Source organism: Gopherus flavomarginatus, chromosome 2 (assembly GCF_025201925.1).
Source record: "Gopherus flavomarginatus isolate rGopFla2 chromosome 2, rGopFla2.mat.asm, whole genome shotgun sequence".
Classification (NCBI taxonomy): Eukaryota; Metazoa; Chordata; order Testudines; family Testudinidae; genus Gopherus; species Gopherus flavomarginatus.
In genome coordinates this window covers 85,181,691-85,197,701 of record NC_066618.1, presented here as the reverse complement: position 1 = coordinate 85,197,701, position 16,011 = coordinate 85,181,691, and the positions used below count along the sequence as shown (strand labels likewise).

Below are 16,011 nucleotides of genomic sequence, written 5' to 3'. Positions count from 1 at the left end.
GTAGAGAGGAAAACTATTACCCTCTATTCATTGATAGGATCTCTCTATGTATGCAGCCTGTAACTGCACCCATCTTTTCTTTGCAGCTGCCAAATCATATTGCAAACTCATGTTTGATATGATATAAATCCTCCCAAGTCTCTCCTGGCATTACTATTCTCCAGGTTTTTCTCTCCCTAATCTCTATGGATCCTTTTGTTTTATTACTCTGCCCTCATTGGTATTTGTGCCTACTTCCAATTTAATACTACTTGCAAATTTCAATAATTTGGTGTTTATTTCCTCTTACAAATCAATAATGAAGATACTGAATACGACTAGACCTGACCCAGGTCCCTGCTGGACTCCTCTGATCTCACACCAAATCCAAAGTAAAAATTTATTATCTTCCTGGAGCTTGGGCTTTACTGGACAAAATGTTGGAATTAAAAAACTAAACCAAAAAACCAACAACCAAAACTTCATCCAGTTACACAGTTGGTTGAAGAATTATTTTTCCCAGTATTTTTCATAATTTCCCTTCTCTTTTTTGTTCATTTTTTTTTACCAGTTTTATATTTAGCATAGTTCAGTAACCACAGATAATAAAAGCCACATTAGCTTACATTTATTTTGATAACTCAAGAAGCAATATGGCATTTTGAGGTGAAAGTATTTATCACCTTAAAACTCCAGGATAAAGCTGAATAATACACAACAATATAATTTTTATTTTGTTTTATTGATATTCATTAGTGAAGAAAATGTAAATTTTATCTTTCTGATGTGTTACAACTGCTTTCTGGTGGTTGGACAGCTCCTACTGTTGATTTAAAGGCTAAATAATAATATTTTCCAAATTGCATGATTAGTTTTTACATTTTTAATTCTCATATGGTATTGCTATCTCTCTCTGGGTACAAAAAATGGCCCATATAACTCAATTATTTTTCAGATCTAATTGTTATTCTATCTAGTTTTAAAGATACATTCAAATAAAAAGATATTTAAAGTTACTTGCAGTAAGTGCACAAATACAACAGCAAATAGAGCTGATGACATCTTACTAAAACTTTTTTTTAAAGTTCATAGAATAAATAGAAGTCTTCAAACACATGCAATATTTGGCTCATGTGTTTTCTCTCAAAATATCATTGCACTATTTAATATCTACTTCATTCAAAGACATCCATCTCCTGTCACAAAGGCTAAAAGACAGTTCCATTTATACAAGAAATTATCAGTGCTCATGATTTAGTAACAGTCTGGTACAAATGGCAATTCATGGCAATTACATGTAGTGCAGTATTGGTGGCAATAAATAAACTGGCTGCTTGATTTTAAACTTCACAGAGACTACAAGGAAAAAAGCAGATGCTGATTTTTTAAATGAAAGCTCAAAAATAATATTTTCTTCGCTACAGAAATTTTTTGTCCCTTTCTATGTTAAGAGCTAACAATATTCTTGCAAGCACCTTGCATAAAACTGGGAGGGACAGGAAAGAAAATTCTAACAAATACTGGGCTTTTCTGATTGAAAGCACATGGGGTTATTATAGCAGGGGAATAAAAATATGTTTTCAAATGGCTGTTACTTCTGGCAAGTTTACAACACCTGGATGGAAACAGGTTTCTATGAAAAATGATGAAAGCTAAGTAGAAAATATCCTCACTTTGTTATAAAACCACTTAGTGGATTGTTTTCTTTATATACAAAACCTGTAGCGAAAAGTCAAATATAAGATCAAAAGCTGCTTTCCCTTGCTTGTACCATATTCTGTTACTAAATACTTTTGTGGTTCTTCCCTGCATGATATTTCAAGCACACACCTTTTTCCAAGACTGCTTTTGGTAAATGATCTTTTCAAATAAGACAGTTTTCCAATCTGTTCAGTGACTCTGGCTGCCAGGAAATGGTTGCCATATTATCTTGTGAGCGTGAAAACTAGTCTCTTTAGGGATTGTTTGTAAGGTGTGATTTTCAGTGTTAGCAAGAGAACACAATGTAAAGCATTTTTCCTTCCACAATCCAGTGCAATACTGAAAAAAATAAAGTGAATCACACAGAATACAGATGTGCCAGAAGAAACAGCAGTAGTGGATATGTGTTATTTTTCCAGGCACATAGCAGGCCTGTTGACCTCAAAACATAGTACTTGTTCAAGTTTATCATACCAGGAAAAACAAAACAAAAACAGAAAAATGTCTCATCAATTCAAGCATAACAGCCACACGCTCTGATAACCCACTTCATCCACAAGGGCAAAATGAAATTAACACAGATGCTAAGCTGACTACTTTGTTTAGCACTTACAGAAGCACAAATGCTCCCTGTTGCTGTTACTCCAATGTCTCAAATAACATGGTCAATAACCTTGCTATGCTAGGTCAAGTTAGGCTAGCTACAGAATTCATATTCCTCCATCCAGAGATTGTGGTTTGTTTTTGTTTTTTTCTCAGTGCATCTTAAAAAAAAACAAACACCTTTCAGAAGGTTAGCAAGTTAAATCCTAATACAGCAACTGCAGTGTCAGAACATTTTGCACTCAACTGAACAGTAAAATAAACAAATTAGTTACAATATATCTGGTACATATTTACAAACTGTACAAAGTTTACACACTTCTCCCATTAGGCACAAAGTTGATTTGTCAAACTCAGGAGGCAATGGAAGAAAAAAAAATTGGAGGTGGGTTCTTGGTATTTCTTTACAAGTCTAGCCATAAAAATGCAGTCCTTCATCGTAAGCTAGTTTGCTTAGGGAGCTTGGCTCCCATTAGGATGCCAGAAGTTAGAGTTGCAGGGCCCTTCATCTGCATGCTGGAACCCACCATGGCTGGGAAGCTCCGATTCCTTCGAATGCCAGTGTTCAGCTGAATACCGCCGATAGCACTTGTTCCAGAAGGGCAGCCCAAATGAAGGCCTTCTGGGGCCAAGCCTCGGGGAACAAAGGCCCTTACTGGTCCTTGTGCCCCACAGAGAAGAGGTCCCTCATCATCAGTTAAGGGAGGCACTTGCGTTTGCCCCGAGCTAACTACTTTGGCAATCCCGAACCGCTTTACTTTGTCCACAAGGTTAAGGTTGGAGACAGACACGTCAGTCTGACTCTCACTGTTCCTGATGTTCTTTTTCTCTCTCACCTCCTTCAAAATGGAACTGGCAGGTTTGGAAGCAAGGAAGTTGTCATAAGGAGGGCTGGTACACTTGAACTCAAAAGCAGGTGGGGAAGAAGAGGGAGTCTGCATAGGTGAGTTCGGAGGAGTGGAAGGAATGATCGCCATCTTAGGAGAGTATGGGTTCAGGATGGTGCCCTTGCTGGCCCTGTCCCAGCTGTGTGGATTGTACACTGCTGCTGAGATGCCTCGTTCTTTAAGCAGCCACACCAGGCCCAAGGATGTGCTCATCGTAGTTGTGGATTCCCGAAGGTTAGTGAAGGATTCTGCCAAGCTTAAACGCCGAGGGGTGCATGGGGTAGCAACCGGGGTGCCTTTCAAATTGCCAAGGCTGCTGCAAGCTGGAGTAGGTGCCGAATTAAGGCTGAAAACAAAGGAAGAAAAGGTGAATTAATGAGCCTGGGTAAAGATTTTCAACATGAACAAATATTCCATTTATAAGGGAGCCTGAAAAGCCGACGCAAAAGATCTGCTGACTGTTGGGAATGTTGGGAATGCTGGATACAGGACACTGGGTTCTAAAGATCATCACTTTGAACATCTGGAGCTCAGCTTTAAACACCATTTTTGTCCAGAACGACTGGATTAATGATTTCCCAGCACCCTGCATCAAACATCCTTTGACATAACCACAAATAAATCGTCTTTAATAATTCAGCTGCTAGAGCGTTTCCTCTTCAGCCATTGACTAGAATGGGATCAGTACTTGGCCCTAACTCCCAATGGCTTCAACAGGACAAGGATTAAGTAAATTGGAGTTGGCCACTGACTTCAATGAGACCAGGATATGGCTCAGAGCAGCAACGCCCCACCCACCAAACTGCTAATGGTTCCAGTAATGCTGTATCTTACTATCCCATGAGAGAAGCAGGTGGGAAGCAGAACCTGTTCTGATCAACTGGCTGCAGAAGTGGTTGTAACAGAGAACTGGGAATTGGTATTTTAGCATCCGTCTGATTAAAACAAGCCCTTTTATTAAACTGAGCAAAAAAAGGGGAAAAAAAGACTTGGTCCCTGATTTTTGGAGGTGCTGACCACTCGCTACCAGAAAGACTCCCATTAAGTACCACATCTTTGAAAAAAGCAGGCCACTGATTATCAATAGTTTGTTAGATGAATAATCGATAACTCAGCAGCAAACCCAATACAATACGGGTCAGTTTTATTGTTATGTTTGGTGTCCACAGATTTCATGCTTATTTGCATAGTCTTGAACCAGGGAAAGCATTGAACATCCCCTGCCCAACCCTCTCCCATCTAAAGAAACAAAAACAATCCCAACAGCAGGTCAGGAACAACCAGCACATTAAATATAAAACACAGGCAACAAACATTGTAAACACACATGCAGGCATATTTCTTGTATCTGACCAATAGCATTTTTTATTCTATTGGTTAAAAAAATGTATAACCTGTGGCACTAATTTTGATGAGTTTTCCCCTCCCCAGTGGCTGGTCCTTCTCACATGAATGGAGATTCAACTTTACTTTTAATTCTTCAGAAATGCAAGTTCAGTGGTGACAAGAGTTACAATCTGGATCCAGTGTGCCTAAGTGAAAATTCTGAGGCCCTGCATCTTCAGCACCCTGCAGGCATACTGCGGTCATCCTTAAAAACCTGCTGTCTGTATGAGCCCTACTGAAACCTACTAAAGTCAAAAGGAGGGCTTGTATTATCAATGGATACTGGATAAGACCCGATTACAGTGTTCTAGGCGTGCCCTACCACAAATATATGTAACATTTCAAATACACATCTTCATGCAGGTGAATTCCAAAATGCTTTACAGACTTTAGAGAGTGATTTCCAACAATAGGGATCTCCTCACCCTTTACTGAAATTCAGCCTCTTTGGCCATGTCTCGATGAGCAAAAAAATGTTTTTTCAATCCAGTTTAACTCCCCTTAATGGCTGCATAGCCCCTTTACGAATGTTTGAAAGGGCTACGCTGTGTCTACATGGACACTAAGGAAGAGGTTCAAATGAGTTAAGCTAAAGGCTTGTCTACTCTTGCAAATGTACCAAAATAGCTATTCTGGAATGATTATTTTGGTACATTTCCAAGTGCAGACAAGGCCTAAATCAAAAAACACACCTTTTTCTCCCATGCAGACAATACTGTAGTGTTTCTGGAGACTGGTCCTATTTTAACTCTAGGGGCAGGTCTACACTTCACACGGTGCACTGGTGCAGCTGTGTCACTGTGGTGGTTTAATGAAGATGCTCTACATCGATGGGAGAGAGCTCTCCTGTCAGCAAAGTTAAACCACCTCCCTGAGAGACAGTAGGTATGTCAACGGGAGAAGCTCTCCCACCATCGTAGTGCTGTCTATCATAGGAGGTTAGGTAGGTGTAACTACGTTGGACAGAGGATGCGGATTTTTCACATCCCTGAGTGATGTAGTTATACCAGTGTAAGTTTTCAGGGCAGACCAGACCTGGGTAATGGATTGCCAGTTCACTCAAGTTAATTTACACTACTTCAAATGCAAGTCGACACACTCCACAAATACTCCAACTCAGCCTAAGTGGCATTTGGTAATTAATTAACTTGAATGAAGACAGGACCACAAACTCTAGACTAGACATATCCTGAAAGGGTGTAACCTGGTGGGTTATTTATTTATTTATTTGACACAGTTGTAAAGCACCCATCATTAAAAGCTTAGTTTTCAAGCTTATAAGCACCATTTAAGGAAGTCCAAGTTCTATCCCTTTTCCGTGGCCAAGTAAGGCCTCCGCAAGCAGGACCAGCATAATTCTGCTGTGGAAGATCAGGTAGGAGCCCAGGCACTGCACTCTCTGCTCTGTGGGGATTCCCTGCATCTCAGCAGTGGACCTATAACACCACAAATCTGTTGACTATTCTAGAAAGGGAACATATCCGTCTCCAGGGGCTACTGCATTTTATTCTGCAGCTGTAGTTTTGTCAAAGGGAAATCCAAATAAGGCCAGATATGAAGTGCAGTAAAGCACAATGTTTGAATAGCTAAAGCAGTTTATCCATCATAATTTGAAAAGCATCCTCTCTCAGCTACTATGGAATGTATTTTCTTGCACCACTTGGTGGCTTTTCCTGTAAGTGCAGCACCTGTCTGCAGTGCCAAATAGCTTGACAAGCAGATATACTGCGGTTGGTCCACACTCTTTACATTTCCTTACTGCTTGTCTGGGCAGTGAGTAGTGTTGGGGGAGGATCTCTCATTGTAGCTGGGAAGATAACATGTCACTAAAGTGCGCACGCACACATATACACACACACACACGGTACAAGGTTGTGAAAGGGGGGAAGCTAGTGAGGAACTTTTCCTATGGCAATAGTTTAAAGCTGAATCTTCATACCTCTGATTAGTTTGGCAACATTAAGAGCAATGGACAACATGACAACCACTATAATACATCTCCTAAATTGGCTAAGAGTAGGGGTGCAAAAGCATGGGAATAGAGAAAACAGGAGAAAGTTTACTCTGTGAACTGATTTTTAGTGCGAAACCAAAGAAATGTTGGAAACTAAACTTGGGACACTACAGATAACGGTCAATTTTTAAAGAAGTCCTATTGAAAAAAAAACCCCAAACCACCACTGTCATAGGTATTCTGTTTCATTTCAAATTATAGACTAAATTGCTTCTTAGTAACTACCCTATTGACAGAAATGCCCTCTCTCCACACTTCTTCCATCTCCAATTTGATTTTATTTCTAGAAACTCAGGCTTACATTTCTGCTGCGCTGCCACTGCAGATACACATTAAAATGCAACAGAAAGCCAGTGCTGCATGAAAACAATTTTTATATTGGCATCACTTTCTTAGCATTGCCTTAATTGGGAATACTTTGCCCACCCAACAGAACCACTGCAGGGTATCCTAAATACAATCACAAAACAAAAACAAATAAAGACCCAGAGGGGCCTAAGTGCTTCAAACTAGGGACAGCTTCAGGATAAGGTCTAAGAAAAATCAGCACCTTGCTTTGCTACATGAAATTTAGTCTGATTAGAATGTAACCTGGGTTAGAATGTTAGGTTAAAATGTAACCGAGTGGGTAAATATCTACAACTTTTTGGGTTAGCTGGTGCCACACACACTAGAATTTCTTCTATACGACCCCGCCAGCACAGACACTGCTGGCAGTGTTTGCTCACCCCCTGCCACGTTGGGTCATAGTGTCTGCCCTATATCTCCTCTCAGCATAACGTGACATAATGCAGTTTCATCCTCCTCCTCACATGACCTGTGAAGAATCATTTACAGTTTGAGAAGCTCCTCCTCACCAACAGTTCTGTTGACAGCATCACATATTTCTGAATGAATGGTGCCAGGCCAACTTAGTCCCTGAGAATTTGCTAAAATGAAGCTGAGTTTAGTTACTGGTTGTAGCAAACTTGTTAAGTTTAGTAACCAATGAATCTCAAGAAGAGTGTTATGGCCATTATTAACAGTGCAAACAATGTCTACACTTTAGGAGAGATGTTGTAGCAAAATAAAAGTAACTTATTTAAATGGTGGTGCTGGAAGGGAAAAGCCACTCATAGCATGGTTCTTAATTTATACCACATGGAAGTGTAAGTGTAAACAGTTCAATTTCCCATAATGAATTTGTACTTCCTTTCCAAATACCCACAATCCAGCAGATGTTCACATTCCCTTAGTTCTCAAAAGTTCTGCTTTGGCTACCAGTAGTTGGGCCAATTTGATTTCTAAGCACTGCCCTTCATTAATGTAGATCAGGGGTCGGCAGCCTTTCAGAAGTGGTGTGCCGAGTCTTCATTTATTCACTCTAATTTAAGGTTTCACGTGCCAATAATACATTTTAACCTTTTTAGAAGGTCTTTTTCTATAAGTCTATACTATATAACTGTATGTAAAGTAAATAAGGTTTCAGAATATTTAAGAAGCTTCATTTAAAAATACATTAAAATGGCGAGCCCCCTGGACTGGTGGCCAGGACCTGGGCAGTGTGAGTGCCACTGAAACTCAGCTTGTGTGCCGCTTTTGGCACCCGTGCCATCGGTTGCCTACCCCTGATCTAGATCTCTCAATTGGCTTGCGAATGAGGATGACAGTAGTACTCTCCCTTGTGCAGGCTGAAGATGGTAGAAGGGTGAGAAAACTGGGCGTAGTCTTTCTAAATGGAAAGAATACTTTACATACTGGCCTCCACCTAGTTCTGGTGGGTCCATCTTTAGGTGTAAAGTCCATTCACCCTCTTTAGTTATCAAATCCTAACCCTCTTGATTAACACGGTGCCTACTAGTGCCAATTATTATGAGGTGACTGTTCACTAAGGACTAGATTGAGACCATCAATTCATTTTCAAACAGTCCCTCTCATGTGTGGCAGGGGGCTCTCAGAAGCTTAAGAGTCCACCATCAAACTAGAGAGAGCGTTTGAACAATTTTGTGGAGGCTGGTTGAGTCCCTTCCCTCCCTCATCTGGCCAGTGCTGAATCCTCTCTTCAGATTCAAGAGAAGAAAGTTACCTCTGGAGCTTCTAAAATTACCTCTTTGCTTTATTTATTTATTTTTTCCCCTTGTACCAAGGGCCAGATATTTTCAACTATTTTCTCAATGACTGTATAATACAGTCTTAGTATCTCCAGTATTTGTTTAAATGGGATAACAAACGAATAGACTCGTTAGTCCCACACCCTTCCCTACAGGTGAAATGTGCAGAGAGGCAGCACAAAGCCTGTGTGCCACTAAAGTCTAAAGGGTTTAAGTGGACAGAGGGCTCCTTGTGCTGGTGCTCTGCACTGGGGTGAGTGTCACCCTCAGACCATTTACACATTTGGTACTTAGGATTTATAACCAGTTTTGGGGGGCAGTGGATGCACCTTTATGGAAGCCCTTTCTTCAAACACTGGTAGCATACCACCGGGCCAAGAGACTTGAAGCAACTGTTAATTACTTCCAACCTGTGCCAGATTTGAATAGCAGAAGGTAGATTCTGCAATATCTCAATTGGCTTTGTAAAGCCAGGCATTACACATCCTTTTAGAACGGGAGGAGGTTGAGAGATTTGACAGGGAACTGGAGGAAGGGGAGAACACATTTCAGGTTTGTTATTCCCTCTCTCAACCATTCCCATGCATATCATTGCTATTCCCTTGCCTACGTCACTCTTTTGCTTTTTCCTCCCCACGGGATTGTGGCATCCCTGAACTGTTTGTGTCATTGAAAACCCTTACCTTGGAGTGACTCGTGTGAGCTCATCAGAAGGGTGCAGAATGCGGCAGGTGGTGAAGGTGAAGGTGGAGTTGGTTTGTGACATGCACTTCCCAGGATGATGTACTAAATTAAAAAAAAAAAAAAAAGCAAATTCTTTGCATTTATATATAAAAGGAAAATAAAAAGTTTGGTGTGCTCACAAACAGATGCAAAAAGTGATGTGATACCTTGGGCTGGATCAATGCAGGGAAGGTGAAATATACAAGCTTACTGGGTTACTGGTTTGCAGAATGGGTGCCAATTCCAATCTCCACAAGTCTAAGTTTATTCTGACAATAATAAAAGAGTTGCTAAATTTTCCCACCATTACTTTCACCAGTCTAGTCTCGCTAGTACAGTCAAAGAGGTTCAGATGATACAGTACTTAAAATGCCAGCTGCTGCCACTGCCACCACCAACACCCTTGACAGTGGCAGCAACAGTGGGAATTATAGGAAAACATTCCTAGTGCAGACAAGGTTTCAGAACATCTACAACATCCTGAACACTCTTGCAATTCAGCTTCTGGATTGATCCAGGCAAAGGCATCCCCATTACCTTTCATTTCAGTAATGGATCCAGCTATGCTATGTAGGCTAAAGCCACAGAAACCCTTACTAGTAAGTTTCAGGATGTACTGTGACTTCTCTCTGTCTGACTTTCAAATCCACAGACAGGATAATTTTAAAATTTTGGATCCACTACTGTACATCTGAGACATTTCCTTGTTTTTTAAGGCATAATATCCACAGCTGCAGTAGATAGCAATTTTTGATTATTCATAAGTATATGTTGTGACAGGTACAGAAAAACATTTTGGTACCGCCAATGGTTACTTCATTGTAAAAATGTCAGCTCTTACATTCTGATGACAGTATAGATAATCTGGGAAAGGAGGTGATCTGGTTTGTAAGGAAAAGAAACATTAAGTGGTTAAGATGATGTGCTTAAGTTCTTAGCAGAGTGGTATGTTGTGTGGGGGTTATTTATTTTTTATTTGCTATAAAATGCAGCTGTGGAATATACTCCATTGCAAACTAATCAGAAAGTTTAGGAGCCATGCATCTGAGAAGCTTGAGGAACAACCAAAGAAGTTAAATACTATAATCAAAGATATCATGATTGCATAGGTTCTTATTTACTATCTGAGCTTTTAAAAATTAGTGGTGGCCAAAACAACATGCACAATAAAACATGCGTGTGATTCCCCCCTACTTAAGCCCTCTGAGGCATTTCCTGACTAGACCACATTTTACTGTTGCAGTATGTGACTGCTTGATAGATTGCCTTGAACAGACACCACACACCATTCAGAACTTCCAAAGATTCTCAGAAATGAGCAAGGCAGGTTCTGATTATGGCTGTAATTCCTCTTTCATTTGAAAAATATTACAGCTCAAATACTCATGTGCAGCCAGACAGTCCTTAAAGTAGGAGATCACCAGGGTATAAGATGCGAAAGAAAGCATGGGCAAAGTGAAAGGTGAAAACAGAAACAAGTGTCTAAGCACATGACAGGTGATTCACTATGAAGCTAGCCTCTCCATCTTTTTAATAATAGGAAATAGTGCCATGCACTAATGGAATATAATGTTTTTGGTTAAACACACTGGGGTGTGTCTTGTTAGGAAGTTTGGTTACTACGGTATTTATAAAAATAATAAATAAATAAATAAAAAGGCAACCAGCTCTATTTCACCTCCACAGATGATAATTATGGCGGTTCAGGAATCCCATTGCTTTAGAGATTAGGGTGAGCAATGTATTTATCTACTGTATAGGTGGGTATAGCCTAGCAATCATGATTCTGTGCATATTGTGAAAAGTTAAAATAAAAGCTGGAGAAAGATCTCAAACAACACACATGAAAAAAAGGTTATTTGGTGAAAACAACAAAGGACAGAAAGCAGAGATTAAAACAGTTCTTGCTAGATGATGAATAAAAACAGAACAATGCAATGCTGGTTTGAGATTGTGAGCCCAGCCCAATTATGCACATGGATACAGAACAGTAATTGTATTTCCCTCCCCTACTGATTGCAGTAGTCACTGAAGAAGACACCAGTTGTGCTTCCCCTCAGATTTGAAATGGGCACACTGAAGATATAGCTGCATTAGCAAAAGCAAAACTCGTAATTAATGAGTCTGTGAGATAGGAAAAGGCTGCTAAAAGTACAGAAGTCACTGATCCCAATAGTAAGGGATACATCAAAATTATTAAAGAGAAATCGGTATTCAAAGCTATAGTTTTAACCCTCCAAAATACCACTAGAACGTGGACCAGCTTCATCCTCCATCAGTCAACAAAGAAGTCTATCAGATTGCTGTAGCATTTTCCATCCTTTGAACACAATATGAAGAGAGTAAGAACCCATCATTGTAAATGATCAGTACTTCCCAAAGTTCAGGAAATGCGAACAAAAGACTTATTCCTAAGCAAACGATCCTACAGAAGAAGGGGCAGATCCTGAGCTGGTGTAAAATTGGTGTGGAACTCAAGGGGACTATGTAGTTTTACACTAGCTGAGGATCCGGCCTGTTACATTTAAAACAATACTTTTCTGCAGAAGTCATCAAATGATCAAGATAAAAAAGCCAACTATATTTAAGAGGAGGAAAATGCTCTGCTCTCTCCTGCATATTCCACAACAAACATCTGCAATGCTGATGGGTGACAGAGTATCTTCAGAATCCTGCCTCAGTTTGTTTCATATACCTTTCATTACAGGGACACCTGCTAAAGCCCCTGACCATTTCTGTACTTTTATTAACAATCCTTTTTAAAAAGACAAATAATTAGCAACAAAAATTCACAGTAGGATGAAAATAGAGAAATTGTGCAAAACACAATTTGTTTTTAAAAAAGACACAAGAAATTCTCTTGAGGGGCAAAAGTGATTTTATATCAATCAGTGCAATTTAGAGCAGCTCAGGCCTGTTTCAGGTACAACCAGGCTACCCACAGCCTCAAGGGGCCATTCTGTCAGCTAAATACAGCACAGTGCAGAGACACTCTGGTCATGCTCCCAATGCTGAGGTAATACTCAATTGGCCATTTAATCCGGTTTTACAGCCCCTCTGTGCCACCAGAGAGGCACAAACGGGCTGTAGAAAAGCCTAGGGCCTGCCTCACCCACAGAGCACTGGACAAATTTGGTTAGCGGAAGAAATGGAAAAAAAATTGCTGAAATTAACAGAAATACATTAACATATAATATTGGGTCCAGACTCTTTTTCTCCATTATGCCAAGGATGTTGATTGATCTTGTGAGACACTGCGCTGATTGGAATGCATTGTACATCTTTGCACTGCAGAATATTTCTCTCATCAGATCTATAGTCCCCCTGAAATAGGTGGAGGAATTAGAGGGGTGACTTGGATGGCCGTAAGACATCTCGGAGGCCTTAGAGACTAGGTTTGTGTTTTTTAAAAGCTGGAGTGAGCCATTCTGTCCAGCATTTTGTATGTGGGCTTGTGCTGAGGAAAGGATCTAGTTCCTTGTCTTTGATTAGAGTGTGGGATCACCTCCATAACTACTCTTCCTCAAAAGGACACTTGCCCTCTTTAGGGTTTGAAGCCACATTCCCCTCTGCCTTCTTTAGCAGGGGTTGGCTGGAAGCAGGGATGGGAGGGTGAACTGCAGTTGGGAGGAACTAGCTGATCTCTTTGGTGCAGTAAATGTTTAAAGCATTACATATTTCTTTCATTGCTGCAGTGAAATAAGTCATGGCTGCTTTAGAGGGGATGGGAAGGAAGAAAGGAGGATGACTAATAATGCAAGACCCCTGCAAGGGCATCTTTTCTTCAATGGTGCTATTTTGATATGAAATATGGAGTCCAAGGGCCCTGCATCCATTATTAGTGTGTCATCATTAACATACCCCACAGGGGAGGAGAAATGCTTGAGCCTAGACAGCCTGGCAAAAAACATCATCTGTGTCCTCAAGTGGCACACAGCACAGCAGTGTGGATGTTTCAGTACTTCCTACAACAGGCTTATTCTCCAGGACAATGAAAGATGGCAGCTTTAGCATGGAGAAAGAAAGGTCCCCTCCACTGAGCTTTACCTTCTCTGTTATTGTTGAATCTATAGCAGACTAACTCTGCTGATAGGCAACAGGACCAGAAAGGGGAAGTTAACAGCTGAAAGCCTACCTCAGGCAGCCTAGTTATGTCTGCTGGAGTCAAAAATCGAACAGGGATAGTCAGCCAGAACCAGCCTTAATAAAGGGGCTGATGTCATATGTTCTGATTAGCTGGGTCTCTCTGCTGCTCAGAGGACATAACCCTGACTGATCCACAGGCAAGTATCTACAAGAGGGCAAGCAAGGTAATTCTACCTCTATCCCTCTTCAAAAGTGATGTTCTGGAGCTTTTCTCTACCCTCTGTTCTGTGCTTGAGCAATGAATGGCTCTTTGAACAGCAAGCTTTCTTGAGTTCTCTATCATGAGTTAAAATCCTTAGACACTAGAGGAGGGAGGATAGAATTACCTGGCTTTGGTAGAGAGACTGAGTCAAAGACTCAATATTAGTAATGTTATTTTACTTGGTTATTATTAACGAGTTTTATAGTAAAAACCACCAAACAAAAAAACAAACAAAACAACACACATCTTAACAATGCCTACGATGGTATATCAATGATTTCTTATTTGTATTACATAACACCTTAACTATACCTTGCATTAAAAACAAAGACTAAAAACATAACATAACTGAGCAAGGATGGGTTTAATGAGTGAGCAATTGTTCAAACGAATGGCCTGTAATGGAAGCATACACATCAGTTCAACAAGGGTACTGGTATCCAACACTATTTACGTGGGTATGATTTTTCTAGGCTTTTATTGACAGAGGTCTGCTTGTCACAAAATATACAACCACAGAGTACAGAAATGAAGCGGTTCACATTTTTCAATCATTAATCTGGCTTCTAGCTGACTGTAGGCAGGCTAGGATATTTGAGCCAAACTGTAATGTACCCCCACCTCAATATAACACGACCCGATATAACATGAATTTGGATATAATGTGGTAAAGCAGCGCTCCGGAGGGGCGGGGCTGCGCACTCCGGTGGATCAAAGCAAGTTCGATATAACTCAGTTTCACCTGTAACACAGTAAGAATTTTTGGCTCCCAAGGACAGTGTTATATCGAGGTAGAGGTGTACTTTTAACAGCAACAAGCAAAAATTAATCCTGACAACTCTTCCTTTTATAAAACTGCCTTTCAAATATTTATACCATCTTAGAGAAGATAATACAAATATGCATCAACATCTTGTTTTAAATAGATATTAGTGTATTTTTATTCCTTTTCTGTACATTGCTAATAATCTCTTGTAGGTATATATTAGTCTTCCTAAAAACAATCAGATTTAAGGCATTCATTACGTACTTCCACCATTTTAGGCACTTGTTTTGAAAAACTCCCCTTCTCTCTACCTTTAGATGCCAAGTTTTAAAAAAGAAATGAGTGCATGGGCCTGAGCCTGGAATCCTTCTTCACACAAGTAACTTCATCAGGGCCAGCTCTGACTTTTTTGCCACCCCAAGCAAAACAAGAAAAGGGGCGGTGGGGACCGCTGGAGCGGCAAAGCAGGGTAAAAAAAAAAAAAAACGGTGCGGCCAGTGCAGCAAAGCACCGGGGGGGATGGGGGGGGCAGGGGAACAAAACCAAAAACTGGCGCAGCTGGAGCAGCAAAGCAGGGGGGAAAAAACCTGCGGCACAGCTGGAGCAGCAAAACAGAGTGGGCAAAACAAAAATGGCACAGCTGCAGCAGCAAAGCGGGTGGGGGAACACAGTGCGGCTGGAGCAGCAAAGCCAGAGGGAGGGGGAGGAACAATACAAAAACGGCGCGGCTGGAGTGGCAAAGCGGGGGGGGGCAGGGGGAGAAATAACAGAGCAGCCAGCAAAGCAGGGGGGGGAAACAAAACAAAAAAACCCTACAGGGCAGCTGGAGCCAGGGTGCAGGGGGACTCCCTGTGCTGCAGTGTGTGCGCCCGATCTAGCAGTGGGGAGAGACAGAAGAGCGGCCAGCGCTTCAGCAGGGCGCTCGCCATGCGGCCCCGACTACCGCGCTGCCTGCCGGGAGGGCTCCGCGCCGCTCCGGACGGCGGGGAGGGAAGGACACAGGCTACCCTGCCGAGTTTGCTGCAGGGCGCTCCCCAACTCTGCCCCCTACAGGGCGGCCAGAGCAGCGAACAAAAAAAAAATGCCACTCCATAGAATCTGCCGCCCCAAGCACGAGCCTGCTCAGCTGGTGCCTGGAGCCGGCCCTGGAGCTCATGCAAATGAAGAGCTGCAGGATCAATCCCTATGACTCTGAATCAGCCTACAGTTAAATATGCACTTAACAGGACTACTTATGATAAAAGTTAACTGCATACTACTCACTACTTACATACTTAAAGTATATTAGCTAGCTAGCTAGCTAGCTTAGGGCCTATGTAAGGAAGTCTCCATCTGAAAATACCTTCTGTCTCGTAAAAGGATTCTGTCAAGCTTTAGACTCAAAATGAGGCTTTTAATAAAGAATGTACGGAAATATATTTAATGTGATTTTGTTGCACAAGTTACTTACCCCAGGAACTATGCTACATATTCTTGAATGTCATCTACTGGCACTTTTCCTATTAACCAATTAT

General features: G+C 41.1%; 1 protein-coding gene across 12 annotated transcripts in view; it reads right to left on the bottom strand.

The window, feature by feature from the left end:
* Positions 1 to 714: 714 nt before the first annotated feature.
* Positions 715 to 16,011, bottom strand: part of TRAK1 (trafficking kinesin protein 1) — a 126,014-nt gene continuing 110,717 nt past the window's right edge. For 9 of the 12 annotated variants that reach the window (XM_050937920.1, XM_050937923.1, XM_050937924.1 and 6 more), the window contains 2 exons: positions 9,344 to 9,446; positions 715 to 3,516 (listed from right to left, as the gene is read on the bottom strand). In XM_050937920.1, the coding sequence (XP_050793877.1) occupies positions 2,718 to 3,516; positions 9,344 to 9,446 (902 nt within the window). In that variant the 3' untranslated portion in view covers positions 715 to 2,717. Of the gene's footprint in view, positions 3,517 to 7,298; positions 7,388 to 9,343; positions 9,447 to 16,011 lie in introns of all 12 variants that reach the window. The other 3 variants (XM_050937927.1, XM_050937921.1, XM_050937922.1) reach the window with 1 other exon arrangement.